The following is a 15,572-nucleotide window of genomic DNA, read 5'->3' on the forward strand; positions in this document are numbered from 1 at the left end:
ATGTGGTAACAAAATTTGGTCTTYGATTTCAGTTTTGATGCTTACTGTTAGCAACTAAGAAAACTTTAAGAAATGCTTAAAAATGTGTCACTTGATAGCAAGTGCCTTTGAGAGATGCATATTTTACAAATGTATTAAACAACAAATTATTAAAGTTTAATTTAAATTTATGTTAAAGAATGACGAAATTACTTTGTCTTCAGATTTTCCACGCTAGCTTTTTGAATGACAAATAGTTCATCTAGTTCTTATGGAAAAATAGTTGTTACCTTTGGTAGAAAAATGACCATTTAAATGTTCTGACTTGAAAATTTGCCCTCCAACTCMCACTTTACAAATTCTTGCAGCTAAAATACTGAAAATCTCAAAGAGTTCATATATGTTGTGCGTATGGTCACTTTGAAGCTACAAGCAAATTATTCCTGTTATTCAGAATAAGGTTAATTAAGTGGCATCACAAAAAGACAACATAATTCTTCAGATCCATCAGTTACTCTTTCCCRACACAGTGGGAAGCAGTTGCTTTTGTCTGGAAAAAGTAAGCTTCTGGGCTCTTAAAGTTTAGGCTTTGGTTCCCTCCTGCTTTGTACTAGTTGCTATTAGTAGCCCGGGTCGTGGAGGGGATTTGAGAAGGGGGCATTGAATTGAAGCCGGGGTTGTAAAAGATCTGCAGCTTGCAGTTCCGCTACAGCGCCAGCCGATTCCTCTGCTGTAACCTGTTGTACCCGTCAGAAAGGAGTCACGGTGTGACGGATTAAAGGACATGTTTTTGATCTGGAAGGTGTTAGTCAGCATCCATGAGGTGGGAGGCAGCGAGAGCTAGGTGCGAGTGAACTCGGCAAAGGACTGTTGAGCAGAACTCATAAAACATCTTTATAAAAAAACCAAACCACACTTATGTATACTCCTATCCACTCTCCTGTCCCTGTCCTGCTGCTTTTGAGATTAAAGGGACAAAGGGATCGGGAAAGCAGCTCTGCTGTATGAACTTCCTATGGTTCTTCAGAGCAGAAGCGCCCTCYGACTGGTCTTCCGTGGTCTGCCAGCTGAGCCTGCTGTGGCTAGCCAAGCAAGGCTTATGGCAGCAGGCTTCCAGCTCTTCTCCCCGTCCCTACCTCCTAGCCSCACACCTGGTCTTTGCTCGATTGCGTTTTCCATCCTTTTAGAYGCAGATATTTATGCAAGGGATTTTGCAGCGTTAGGCAATTATTCAAGCAGGCAATCAATGGGAAAACGCATTTACTGACTCTTGCATCACCCTCAAATGCTTACATCTCCAAGTAATTTAGTGCTGGCTTTCCAGTTTATCTGACCCGCTCTTTTATAGCTTGATCCCACTTATTCCACTCTGGGTCAATTCTCTATAGGTGCAAACATCCCTGTGCTTTAATCTGTGTAGAACCTGATASATGGAGTACATTTACGGAGCTTGTGGGTGCCCTTTACTGTTTGCGCTAACCTTGAGGAGATGTACTTCTTCCTCCCATGGATATTTGCTTCTATTTATTCTCTCTTTTACTGGAAAAGAATTTGGGCCCACCATCCTGTGTAGGGGTCTKGCGGAGCAGTTGCATAATCCTTTTCTATTCCCTTGTTTCCTCCTGTTCCTGCCCCCTCACTCCTCCCACGGTCCTGCTAATCCCGCTATTGTGTCGTGCCGTGTCCCACTTGTCTGGAGCGTTTCAGAGACATGCGCTGTACGCTGGGTGCATTTTTCCCAAGCCTGTGCTGGCGATACAGAAGAGAACTAACCACAAACTTCTCCTGTCCTCAATACAGAGAAATATGACGACCTTTGAGGGCGAAATATTATTTAATCTCTTTTGAGAGATGCAAGCACACTTTTAGGGTGCCACAGAAACACGTAGGCAGAGGCGCTGTGGGAATTCTTGTCAAATATTTTTCTTGTAAATTATTAACTACTGGGAAGAAAAATCAACTTCAGGAGCTTGGTTTTATTCTTAATTTGGCAGGTTTTTTGAGGCTTTCAGAACTGGTCATTCAGATGTTTGTCTAGTGGGTAACTGCCTTCTGTCCAGTGGAAAAATGTTGTACTATTGCTATTATTATTATTTTTTTTAATTCCTGTTCCCTGTTCTCCCCCGTAGAGTTTATTTGTGACCTCATTAACTTAGCCCTAAATGGGAGGAATGGTATCCGATCAATCTTAAATTTTAATTTACAGCTGMTGTGTTCTGACATGTTTTTGAAAAGTGGTTAATTATTAAAATTAAAGCCACCAGCTAATTATCTTAATGCTTCTGTTTTAACCAGAAACCAATTTTCATTTAATATGCTGGAATAAATTGAGATTTTTTTCCCCCCCCTCAATCTTAACATTTCTGTTCTGTGCTCCTGTCTGCTGAAGCAGAGAGACCTGCTTAGGGCCCCTCTTATAAGTCAGTAATTAGATAAAAGAAACCTTTATATGGGGATGGACAGTCTCTTTTAAAAGTTTAAGAATATATATATATATATATCTCCCAACAGATGGAGTCAGTGTTTGGTCAGAACATATATACTCACTGTAGAATTATAATAATGAAAGAAAAATCCATTTTCAAAGATTGAAAACTGTCAGAAACGCCATCCCATTTTCACATTGCTCTTGTGTTCAACTGTACAGCACCTAGCACACAGGAAGAATTTCATACATAGCACCAAAATATAAAAAGTTGATCCCCAGATTTGACTGTCCAGATCACTTTTTATTTTCGTAATGGGTTTATTCTGCTTGCTCATGGAAGCAGCCAATAATACAGGAAAATTCTRCATAGAGCCCCTCAGACACTGAAAGRTGCACTGTGGGKTTTTTTTTTGTTGTTCATTTGTTTGTTTTCAAACTTSCAGGTAAATATATTAGTTTAGAAAAGAAATAGAATTAGAAAAGAAATAGTTGTCAAGCCAGTAGATCAGTATGTTTTAAATATTGCCCTGTGAAATATCCTTAGTTTTAAGACTTGAAGATGCAAATCTCCCCTCCTATCYAGCTGTTGATACACGTGTGTGCATATGTATTTTTGCTGAAATGTAGATATAACAGATGRCTTGTAATGTTAGATTCAGTCACAGCTGTTACAATATTAGCATTCATTTTACAGATAGRTTTTGTTTGGTATTCAGAATTAATTTGGTAGTATGAATTCAACAGATGATGCTCTTACTTCAGTTTGCATCATGTTATTTATGTAGATGGTTGTACTGGATCTGTATGATGCTTTGCTTCTTTCCAAGCTGTATGAACAAAAACCTTGACTCTTCTGTTGTTAGAGAGGCAATGTTTTATTACCCTCGCATTCCTTTTGATTTTCAATCTGGACAACAAATATTAGGCAGGKTCAAGAAAAGTTCCAATATTCAGCTAGACATCTGTAAATTCATTTGGCACAACTAGTTTTGTTTTTTACTTAAGAATGCAATTATGAATCAACAAACGGTCTCATGGTGTTTATTCAAAGATTGTTACTTGAAATCATTAGGTTAGATTCATTGYGGGCTTTCATGAGAGCAAAATCAAGTAATTAAACCTTAATTTCTATGTACAAATAGATGTTGATCATAATGCGGCCAGGTAAGACRTGAGAGTTTTGGAATAGTAATTTGTGCTGTCAGAACTCTATCTGATGTTCCCAGCTCAAACAGTAGAATTATTTATGATGATGACTGAATCTGCCACTGAATTCCTGTATCTTAAAACAGATGTTTTGGCTACTTAGAGAATATAGTTTGAGAATTTTCACAGCAGACTGACTGCCAGGAGAGTAGCGAAGAGCTTCCTGAATTTACTTGTGTTTCTCTCTCACAGCCTTTTGGCTGCCAAAGGTTTTGCCTCTGGGTTTTAACAGCATTGATGCATGTTTTTTGACATGGCAAGAAGTCTCTGTCTTCTGTCTGCTGCGTTGTAGGGCTAACGCTGTACAACTGAGCGTTTGCCTTAGATATGCCCTTGCAATATTTCATGGGTCCAGCTGGACTCAGGACAGTTGAACTCTGTTATATTTTAGACGGTTGTCCTAAGCAGCACGGTTTAGGGTTTAATGATAACTAGCTGGTAGGTCAGCTCAGCTGCGTCCTGCTCCTCTTCCTCCAGTGACATGTCCCTTCTCCCCCTCCYGCACTGGCACTGGGGTTTGCCCAAACCTATCCTAAGCTTGTTAATGTAGCAAAACACTAACCTTAGAAAAAATGAACAGGTCAGCCTAGACATATTATAAAGCTGTATCCTGAGCCTACAGGAAGAATATTTAGATGCTACCACTTCAGAGTCTCAGCATTCAGGATCTCATCCTGACACTTTACACTACTAACGTTTCAAAGACAGCACGTGTGGCTGCGAGGCGAGTTTAACGGTCAGCTTAAACCAATCTTAAACCAAGGCCAGCGCGAAAGAGGCTGGTGGCAGGAGAGAGGGCAGGGGTTGGTGAACTTAGGCCCATTGTGAAACTGCACCCTGAAGTTCCTTAAACGACAACTATCGTGTGTCCTCATTTCACAGCCGTATAGGAGAGTGATGATGACAACGGCGCAGCGCACATTAGCTTTGGAGGGAGTCGGCGTGCTGTAGGTTCCCTTGATTAGTCTGTCAAAGCCCTTTGGCCTGRATGCCAGAATAAAGAAAACAGGAGTCTTCTTGCATCCTCATCCTGGTGGAAAATATGTTAAGCTTGTAGACTGCACGGGCTTGTAACATTGAGCTCTGTTAGCTGTTCTGCTGTGTTAGCCATGTGAGAAAGCACTGTTAGCAAAGCCAGACGTGAAACAGTAAAAGCCATCAAGCCTGTGAGAGATTTAAGAAACTTGTGTTGAATGGAAGAAGCATTSAGAGTTGCTCACGTTGTATCTTAAAAATCCAGCTTGACTAATTCTATTCTGCAGGGTATGTTGTYGGTGATGTGGCAGACGCTATGTCATTCTGTATGTTGATGACAGTAAAAATGAAAAGGTGAAGCAAATCTGACTGGTGATTTTGAAGCTTGGCAGTGTCTTATTCATATCTTTCCTCCTGTTTGCTATTTTTAGAAAATCCCTTTTTTATAAGCTCTGAAGAACTTGATCTAGCTACTGACACAATTCTGTACTCCCAAGTTAATGCCAAATCTTCTAACAAATCTTCATACCAAATGTTTTTCTTCCTTCACTCAGCAAGATGAATTTTTGAGCACTGTGCCAACCGTGAATTGTTTATACTTTTCACTCCTGTTATCCTTCAAGGAGACGGACCTCCCTTGAGTTGGCAGAAATAGTCTGAGAGTCCCTGACATGCAGTSAGTCTGCTGTGGTAGAGCTGAAGGAAAGAAAAGGTGGTTATCACTAAAACCCCGCTTGTCATACTGGATATCTTTCCCCTTCCCACAGTGACAACAGCATTGGAGTGGTGTTCTGCAGACATCAAAGCACTGGGTACACTCAGTTCATACTTGGAAGGTTGTTTTTGCAACCACAGGATATAGAAATGTGTTATTTAAATGAAAGTTTTGATTCTATCAAGACTTACAGCTCTGGCCCAACAGTCTCTTGCTTGTCTAGGCWAGTGTGCTTTTCTCAGTCCTAAACTTAACCCTGTCTAAACTGCTGGCCGATGGGCTGTATATTTATTTCTCTGTGATACTTTGGAATTCTCCCAAGCCCATTGCAGCTTGTGCATGGAAGGGAAAGAGCAAGTCCAAGCAGTCTCAGCTGTCTTATAAAAACTAACACTTCTTGCAAATGGAAGTTGTTCCCAGAACTACCCATCTGCGTTCATTAGTTCCTAAAACATAAAGATCACATTTAGTAAAAGTGCAAATTGACAGATGGATGCCATCTTTTCAGTGTCTTCCGTAAGAACTTAACATTTTTAAATTAAGCAGGGTACCTCTTTTAAGAACAGGAAAAAAGAACAGATGGCTTTGAGTTTTAGTCATACAGACAGAGACTAATGTCACTTGCTGTCTTTTAACTACTTTCATCTTTATCCTACTTTTTTTCCCCCCACAGTTGAGAAATTAACCTCAGCTGTCTGTTTACAGCTGGAGACCAGAGAGCTTAGGATGGTTTGTGTGATTGCTGCCCTTTCACAAGTAAGCCAGGTAAAATAGCTGGGCTTAGGTTTTAAAGTGAATAACAGGATGATTATCTGGTTCAACTTCTAACATGAGAAAAATATAATTTAAAAATCACACTAATTACTTGGCATTTTTTATTGTTGGAATGACTTAATATCTATTTAAATATGGACATACATTTTCAGTTCCAAGTTAAAGCAATATTAATTTTTTTACTTCCCAGTCTCTAAAGTAGTACGGTGTCAATGCAATCCTCATTGCAAGCACAGTTTTCCCAGCTAACATCAAATCATGAGACATGGAATATCAGAAGGCCACAGTCTGGATCATAAGGGTTCACAGTGAAAATGTGAGAATAGCCTTTTCCCATGCTGAAAAGGAAAACTAAACAAGTGGCCACAACTGTGACCCCATTTTGCTTTTCATATCTGTATCACGTGCAAAGCCTGAAAAAGCAGTATACTTAAGTTTGTCCAGACAAGAAAGTTAATGGTGAGGTAAGGTTTGAATTTACATTATGCTAAGTGTTCCGCACTAAATTTGTTTTGGCACTGTGCGTTAAAAGCAGGCTTTGGCAAATTAACTAATTGCCCTTTGAAAATGGAATAAAGTGTCTGTGCAATAAAGCTGCGCTTCTGTGATCCCTTTAAGCTGAGCAAGCGTGCAGTGTTTCCAGAAGGAATGGGTTTACTCTTACGCACCCGGCTGTGTGTGTTTCTGGCCCTTCCCGCATCCATCACTGACATGGAAACGTGGCATGGTCTGGCTCAAGGCTAAACTGAGTGAAAATAAGTAGTCATCTGTCACATCTTGCTATATTTGTTGTACTTGGTGCCCCAGCTCGCTGCTCTTTGCAAACCACTAGCTCTGCTGTGCCGTGTTGAGCGGTCCCTAACCTTTAGGAAAAATCAGTTAGGCTAACTCAGGACTCTCGAGTACAGTCTCATTTGAAGTTAGTATCAGCAGTCCGAGTACTGCAGCAGTTGTCCAGCTCACAGTATTAACTTAAATCACCATTAATTTTAGGTTAAGTTTGTGTACCAGCATGACTGTGGGATACAGGCTCCAGCAAAGAGATGGGCAGCTGGGACAGTGACTTCTCAACGAAGCCCGGCAGGATTCAGAGGAGGGTGCAGGTCAGAGCCAGCAGATAACTAGTTTCCGCTGTCTCAAGTCTTGTATTTCAGGCAAGACTCTGCTTGCAAGAGGCTCTAGAGAGCATTCAGGCGAACTGCTTTGCTGTCAGAGCTGCGAGGGCAGCTCCCCAAATGAGAAGAACTACAGTTATTAAAAGCAGGAGGCAGCAACATGTTCAGTCTAACTGGTGGTTGTCTGAAGGGTTAAATCTGCCTGCAGCTTCTGAGGTTCTCACGGGGAGGGGGCCTGGAAAGCCTTATTGCCCCTGCACCTTGATATACAACTCAAGAATCTTCCTAACGAATAACAAGCTAAATTCAAACGTAGGGCAACGCAGCAGAAGGAGCAGATCATGTGGCTGCCCTGAGACAGGCTACGGCCCGAGGCCGTTGCTTCCACGGAGAATTGTAGCAGTAATTGATAGTCACAGCATGGGCCTGAGGGAAGAAAACTTCCCTCCTTCTTTTTGTGAGTTTATGAGAACGCTCCCTATCTAGTTTTCTTTTAAGAAAAATAAATATATGAATGACCAGAATAGTGAAAGCTTGCCAAATCATGTTTGCTTAAATTTTGCTATAATGTCACTTCCCAAATAACAGCCAGCCGAGTGACCACTGCTGTGTAACATAAAMGGCAGAATTTGGTTTCTTATCTCTCAGGAATAGATGAAGTCTGAAATTGTAACAAAGTTCCACAGAGTTGTTATAGTTATTGCTCTTGTTTTGTAAGCAAAAGTGAGAATTTGTTTTTAAAAAAATGTATTTGGGGAAAAGAAACCCCCCACATCATTCTGTCTCTCCTTTTTCCTTCATCCCCTCCTGGAAAAAAAAGCAACAAAACAAATGCCAGCAGGACGCTTCTGCTGTCTGTTAGAACATGGACATTAAAACATTTCCCAGGGTTTGTCTTTTCAGGAGATGGGAGAGAAGGCACTAGGGCCACACTGCTGGGAATCAGGAAACTTCTTAAAGCAACTCCGCTACCAGCAAAGAAAATATTGAGGAAGAGGGAAAGAAGAGATCGATACGACTGCGGCAAGCTGGGCTGCTCTGCAAAAAGCAGYGATGTGCGATTGTGGCGTGTTGTTTAATGCACGCCGCCTACGCGGCGAAGCAGAGGAGGGACAGCGGTGGGGCGCAGGGGCCAGCGTGCCCCGGCTTAGCCCGGAAAAAGGCGCGTTCGTAATGCTGTTGTGATCGCTGCAGCTCTGAAGGGATTGGTATGAGCAGGAGGATTTTTCCCAGAGTCAGAGGAGCCTCTGGGTGTACAGGTTTAGATACATCGTTCAGTTATGTGATCTGGYGTATTTCAAATACTGAAGTACCTTCAGGGGCAATGCRGAAGGTTGCATAACTTGTGCGTTGRTGTTTATCTCTTCTTAAGCMTGCACGTCCTCCCATTTTTGGATTTCCTAGGAATCAGCCTGAATTATTGAAGTCAATCTGATTATCATATCTTCTCTTGTCCTTTTACTTTTTTCTCCTTGTGTTGAGTTGTTCAATAGGCATTTCTCAAAAGCATGTGCCATTTGAACAGAAAGCCTTTTGTTACGCACCAGAGTGGAATAGGGCTAAATGTCATAGTTTGCACTGCTTCCTTGGGCATGACTATAAACAAGTCTCTTAATCTCCGTGGATTTATTTATTTATTTATTTATTTATTTTTTAATCAAAGACATTTTAAGAGAGACATGGCACTACTGGAGCAAGCCCAGTGAAGGGCTACAAAGATGATTAGGGGACTGGAGCATCTCCCTTATGAGGAAAGGCTGAGAGAGCTTGGCCTGTTCAGCCTGGAGAAGAGAAGGCTGAGAGGAGATCTTATTAACATATACAGATATCTAAAGGGAGGGTGTCAAGAGGATGGAGCCAGACTCTTCTCAGTGGTGCCCAGCAACAGGAYGCGAGGCAACAGGCACAAACTGAAACACAGACAATTCCATCTGAACATGAAGAAAAACTTCTTCACTGTGAGGGTGACWGAGCACTGGAGCAGGTTGCCCAGAGAGGTTGTGGAGTCTCCTTCCTTGGAGATATTCAAAACMCGCCTGGACRCGATCCTGTGCAAYGTGCTGTAGGTGACCCTGCTTGATCAGGGGGGTTGGACTAGATGCTCTGCGGAGGTCCCTTCCAACCTCAACCATTCTGTGATTCTGTAATAGTTTACAACATACTAGATGGACGTGACTTTTAATTTTAGTAGTTGCAAAGGAGGACTAAGATAATTTTAGAGATAGGGTGCTTACAGACTGAGCTGCTTACAGGCACACATGAATGCTGCTAGCTGTTCCTGGTTGAAAGCAAGCAAGTTTCTCTGTTTCACAAGAGTAGTGGTTGTAGGGTTTTTTTTCTTTTTTTTTCTGTTGTCTAGCATTGCCACTACRTGATTTTAAAATAAACTGATTTTATATAATTTAAAACAGAGTTTTTGTCTCTGSAGTTGCTATTTCAAGAGACAGAATGGTGTGAGAGAGGCCAGGAGTTGCCGAGAAACAGAACAGCCAGCTCTAGTGAACCAGCCCTATTAAATTACACCTACTTAAGTGTGTTTGTCTAGTGGTGTTTGGGTTGAGTATGTCTGCACTGTCTTTTGAGGGGTATGCTGAGGCCATACTCAAAATCAGACTTGTTTTCTGCGGTAAGTCTAGCTAATTTTTTTAAGTGTAGCTCRGATGTGCCCTCCAGGGCACCAAGGGTCTTTGTCAGTGAAGATTCAGAAACCTGAACAGGAGGCATCTAGTGTTACTTAGATGTTTCAGCGTCTCCAGCCAAGCCGCCAGCAGCCATGCAAGAAGGGAGCAGGTCTCTGCAGAGATCCCATCTCGTATCTGCCTGACCTTCAGAGGACAGATCTTGTGCCAGTTCTTCCAGGCCCGTGTGCAAGTCTTGGAAAACCAATGGCACTAAGGGGGCATTAGAAGCCCCCATTTTGGCAGCCAACTCGCATGCGTTTGAGCGCTCAGTAACTTAGCCCTCAGGCTAGGAGTACGGAGTACTCTTTTGGACCCTGTAGCCTTGACAAAGAGTCTCCAAGAGAGTCTCCATCTGCATCCTCGTTTTTGGACGCTTCCTGCTTAGTTCCGGTATTCCCTCAGACACCGTTGCCCAGTGTCCTTTGGAACTGGTTGAAAGGCAGTGGAGCAACRGGGCCATTGCAAGTCACCTGCCCATCAGCAGGGTACGAGGAACTGTTGTTTTCTTTGTGTTCCCTTGAACCTGCTTCGCTGCTCTTCCTTTGCCCTGCAGCGGCCCTGTCCTGGAGCTGCGTTTGCACAGCTTGCTTATGTGCACACCTTGAGGTAATCTGGGATCCTGCTAGATGATACAGCTTCATGGACGTGAACCAAAACCAGGATGTTACAGTTAATTGTAGTGAAGGTGAAGTAGCAAGAAAAGAGAAATTTCTAAAATGAGTTTTTTGGGTTTTGTTTTTTACTAATGGAAGGCATGTCAGAGAAGAGGGGTAGAGCCAGAACTTGAAATTTCAGTGTGGATACCTGCAAGACTGCAGCGGCAGGAGACAAAGTTTGAAGGGGCAGGTTGGCCGGTAGTTCTTTGTCATAAAGATTTACCTTCATTTTCTTATTTTCAAGGTTCTTTGAAAAGAAGGAAAGTTAAATAGTTTCCAAAATAAAAGCAGAGTTTTCCCTTTAGTCTTGTCTTTCCAACAAATAAAGACTCTTACCTTATGCTTTGCCAATCATATCAGGTGTCATAACTCTCTTGAAACAATTTCTTGGACACTTGTTTTCAAACCATAGTCTTATTTATGTTGTAGGCGCTATCTATTTAAAAATAAAAATCTATATACTTCTGAAGTAAACGTTCTACCAAGTAGAAAAGGCGTTCCTTGAGTAACAGTGAGCTTGTAAACATAAATACTTTTTCAACTGTTACTTCCTTCTTCACTGTCAATAACCCTGAAGGCTTTTCATTGCCCTTTGTGTAAGTTATTGCAAAATTACATGGCGCTGTTGTCACGTGACAACATTTGCAGAAATGTGTAGCAAACACCAAACGTGGTTATTTTGCCCATAACTTTTTTTCAAGCTTTGATTTCCCAGTGCTTTATCTTGGCTGGTATAAAATTGGCGTGCTTAAATGTGGCTTCACTGTAATTACAGCTCTGTTCTGGAAGCCAGGAAGATTTACATCCGTTTGAGAATTTATAGAACAGCAGTGACAGCATGTATGTTGGGACTCTTTTCTATCTACGAATATACTCTGATAAACCTGAGATTTTGACTGATGAATCTCTGCAATTGGACAAGATGATATGGGAAGAATGAAATGGAAAATGTCCTGTGTTTGCACTTTGCAGAAACAATCAAAATCAGAAATCCAGCTCTGCTAAAGAAATTCCAGAAATGGAGAGATGATTTAGAATTTTGATGTAGTGAGCTGAAAATAATATTTAARAAGTCACAGTATGTGTCATTTCTGTGCTCTGAAGGCATCTGACGTTATTGAACATTTCTCAGATTGTAATCTCATCAGTAGAATGCAAGTCTGCATATTATTGCACTAAATAAGCAGCTAGTAATTCATGATGTGTCTGTCATTTAAACAAGCAGTAACAGGAAGCAAGTCTATATGGCTTTTATTGGAGAGTGTGAATCTAAGCCAGAATCCTCAGAGGTGTTTAGATGTCTAATTCCCATTGATATTAATGCAAATCAAGTACGTAAATCTCCCTTGTGAATCTGTGTCGTTGTCCCCAGGCTTCTTGATTGCCCGTCTTCCTAAAATGCCTAAGTGCTGTATTATGATGATCACAACTTCTTCCAGCAGGCAAAGTTCAAAAAGGAAGGTTGAACTCATGATTGTAAAAGTCCTAGGGGAAAGTCATAGGACAAATTATGGCTTCCTGCTGAAGTAGTCTTTAAAGCTGCTGTTTGAAGCTATTGAATTCTCCCTTTTCTTTTCTAGCCGTTTCATCCTATGGTGAATTTGGAATGCTCCAGAGACTTTCGACCGTTTTTGTGCGCCCTCTATGCCCCCGTGTGCATGGAGTACGGCCGCGTCACTCTCCCGTGTCGCAGACTTTGTCAGAGGGCGTACAGCGAGTGCTCCAAGCTCATGGAGATGTTTGGGGTCTCTTGGCCTGAGGATATGGAGTGTACCAGGTGCGCAAATTGTTTTTTCCGAATCCCAGTATAAAATTTTAATACATTCTAGGATGTTTTATGATCTGAAACAGATACTTTAAATGTGTTCCATTACAAATGCCCTTATTTTCCCTTCTGTTTGTGTAAAAGCCTGTTTCCTGGGGAGGAAACTGAGTTCATATTTCTGTCATCTGCCCAAAAGATAAATTGAAAATTTCTATAGGCAATTACTGTAAACTGAGCATGCATATTCTTAAATGAATGAATATACCAGTCTACTTTTCATGGTCTTTGTCCTTTACACTGACCTGTTTTTGTCTGGTATATCAAAGTACAATATGTGATATTGCTCTAAATTTCTCTGAGACATGCAAAATTACTTTTGCCAGAGATTAGTAATCTCTTTTTCTATAGGGGTGCTGGCTGTTTTTGGTGAGAATATGAATCTCAAAGCTGTGTTCTTAGAGCGTCTACCATTTGTTGAGATTGTATACAAACAGTAGTTTTCAGCTTTACATTAAACAGATAACTTTACAGCAAAGTATTAGATGATGATCCACTCTATTTGAAACAGAAAGTACATGAAATTGGAAACAACATCTTTATGTTTTATTTGTAAGTGACTGCAATAGCTAATAAAATTCAGAAGCACAGACAGGAAGAAATAGTCTCCCTTGCAGCTGGAGAGGAGAGARTGAAAAACAATTAAAACTCCTCTTTGTAAAAGACTAAGTCAGAGGAGGCCTCCAGTCCCTGATAATCTGGATCAAAGATCAATCTAACTCCGTACTCCAGACACATGCCTGGGCCCTTTAGGGCCTTCCGTCTCCTTATTAAGGCCATGTCAGTAGTGAAATTTCAAAAACAGAACTAAAACTAGCAAAACTTTGCTGGTGCTGTGTTAGTGCCAGTATGCCAGAATAGGAACTGTGACAGAGGAGCAGACGTGCTTTGAATCCCTCCAGGCTCTCCTGCGCAACGTCAGAGTGTGGCTTCAGCAACCCTCAGCCCGGATTTAGGGTTTTGCCCAGTTACAGAGTTGTCTTTCTCATAATTTCAATTTATTAATGCTAGCAGCAGTGCTGGGTTGGGTTTTTCGTCTAATGAGCTCACTAGCCTGTCTGACAGCAGCTAGTATGGATGTTTAGGGAAAGCATTTTACATCTTCTGTAAAATGATGCTTCCCTAGGCATATAGTCTCAGTTTACAGTAAACTAAAATTTAGAGACTTCCTGTGACGGGGTTTGTATCCTCATCTTTGTATTTAAAGCCCTCAATGGACCCCTTTTCCATTAATTTCTCTGTTTTATTTTTAAACCTATTTTATAGTTTTGACATCCGCTGCATTCTGTGACAATGAGTTATAGTTTGTTGATATGGAGTGCAGCGTTTCATGGATTACCCATTATTTGCGTTGTCTTTGATTTCTCTCCAGTTAATGTGTCTAAAGTCACAGGTATAAGCGGGATTTCTAGTATTTGCAAAGTATTTGTATATTTTCTTGTAAATAATTTTTTTTCCTTACTTTCTAGATTCCCAGATTGTGATGAGCCCTATCCTCGTCTTGTTGACCTCAATTTAGCTGGGGAACCCACAGAAGAGGCCACAATGGCAGTACAGAGGGATTATGGTTTTTGGTGTCCTCGGGAGCTGAAAATAGACCCTGATCTCGGTTACTCTTTCCTGAGGGTACGAGACTGTTCCCCTCCTTGCCCAAATATGTACTTTCGTCGTGAAGAGCTCTCCTTTGCTCGCTATTTCATCGGAGTGATCTCCATCGTCTGCCTTTCTGCTACCTTGTTTACTTTTTTAACTTTTCTGATTGATGTCACAAGATTTCGCTATCCAGAAAGACCCATAATATTTTATGCTGTCTGTTACATGATGGTGTCATTAATTTTCTTCATTGGCTTTCTGCTTGAAGACCGAGTAGCGTGTAATGCATCTAGTCCTGCCCAGTACAAGGCTTCCACAGTGACGCAGGGCTCTCACAACAAAGCTTGTACCATGCTTTTCATGGTACTCTATTTCTTTACCATGGCTGGCAGTGTTTGGTGGGTCATTCTTACCATCACGTGGTTCTTGGCAGCTGTGCCAAAATGGGGCAGTGAAGCAATTGAGAAGAAAGCGTTGCTCTTCCACGCCAGTGCCTGGGGCATTCCRGGAACTCTAACCATCATCCTCTTAGCAATGAATAAAATTGAAGGTGACAATATTAGCGGCGTATGTTTTGTTGGCCTCTATGATGTGGATGCATTAAGATACTTTGTTCTTGCTCCCCTCTGCCTGTATGTTGTGGTTGGAGTTTCCCTTCTGCTAGCTGGCATTATCTCTCTCAATCGGGTTCGCATTGAAATCCCATTAGAAAAAGAGAACCAGGACAAACTAGTGAAGTTCATGATCCGGATTGGCGTGTTCAGTGTTCTGTACCTCGTACCGCTCTTGGTTGTAATTGGCTGCTATTTCTATGAGCAGGCTTATCGAGGTGTGTGGGAGACCACGTGGATTCAAGAACGCTGCAGAGAATATCACATCCCGTGTCCCTATCAGGTGAGGAAACCCGTGTGACATGGTCAGGAATACGGAAAATGGGTAAGGAGGGGATATGCTGAGACTAATTGTCATCCCTAAGTGAAAGTGCTGCTATTCCAAGAAGGGAAAGTTTTTGTTGTACTCATGTTATTTCAGTAACTCATTTGGCCTTCTAGAAGAGTAAGTATTATTGAAAAATTGTAGGTTTGCATTAGCCGTTTTGTGCTTTTTTTATTATAGGTAATAGCTGTGGAGTTTCTGGGCTTTACGGTACCTACACATGATGTGAAGGAACTATTTTAAACCAATCTCAAGAACARGACCTAATGAGTTTATTTTTGGTTGTTAGATATGTGTTAGAAGTTTTGCTCTAAAGGAATTTTAGCATTTAAACTGAGTAGTCATCAGCCTGATTTTTTTTTTCTCTAGTTTTTGTTGTTCTTCTGTAACTGTTCTGTTGCTTTGATTAGCCTGCAGGTTCTGTGTTCATCTTAAAAGCAGTCTATGCATGTGTCAGAAGCAGCTGTATGAAACCTTACTTGATGTGTCTTCTGCAAAAAATCAGAGCTTACAAATCATTAGTTTATTRTCTTAAAAGAAAATTACACTTACTTGCTCAGTGTGTTTAACTGAGTTATCCCAGAAACAGAAGCTACTAAGAGCATTACATATCGAACTGTCCATTGTCTACCATAATATGCTGGTGCAGTTACAAACTTATGAAGAAAATATTCTAAGTATTAATTATTTGA

At 41.2% G+C, this 15,572-nt stretch overlaps 1 protein-coding gene across 1 annotated transcript in view; it reads left to right on the plus strand.

Annotated features, from left to right (window-relative positions):
- The window catches only part of FZD3 (frizzled class receptor 3), a 52,746-nt gene that overhangs the window by 13,054 nt on the left and 24,120 nt on the right, over positions 1 to 15,572 (plus strand). The window contains exons 2-3 of the mRNA XM_026066987.1: positions 12,110 to 12,306; positions 13,821 to 14,838. Coding sequence (XP_025922772.1) covers positions 12,110 to 12,306; positions 13,821 to 14,838 — 1,215 coding nt within the window. The remainder of the gene's footprint in view (positions 1 to 12,109; positions 12,307 to 13,820; positions 14,839 to 15,572) is intronic.

This window comes from Apteryx rowi, unplaced genomic scaffold, assembly GCF_003343035.1.
Source record: "Apteryx rowi isolate R43461 unplaced genomic scaffold, aptRow1 scaffold_251, whole genome shotgun sequence".
NCBI lineage: Eukaryota > Metazoa > Chordata > Aves > Apterygiformes > Apterygidae > Apteryx > Apteryx rowi.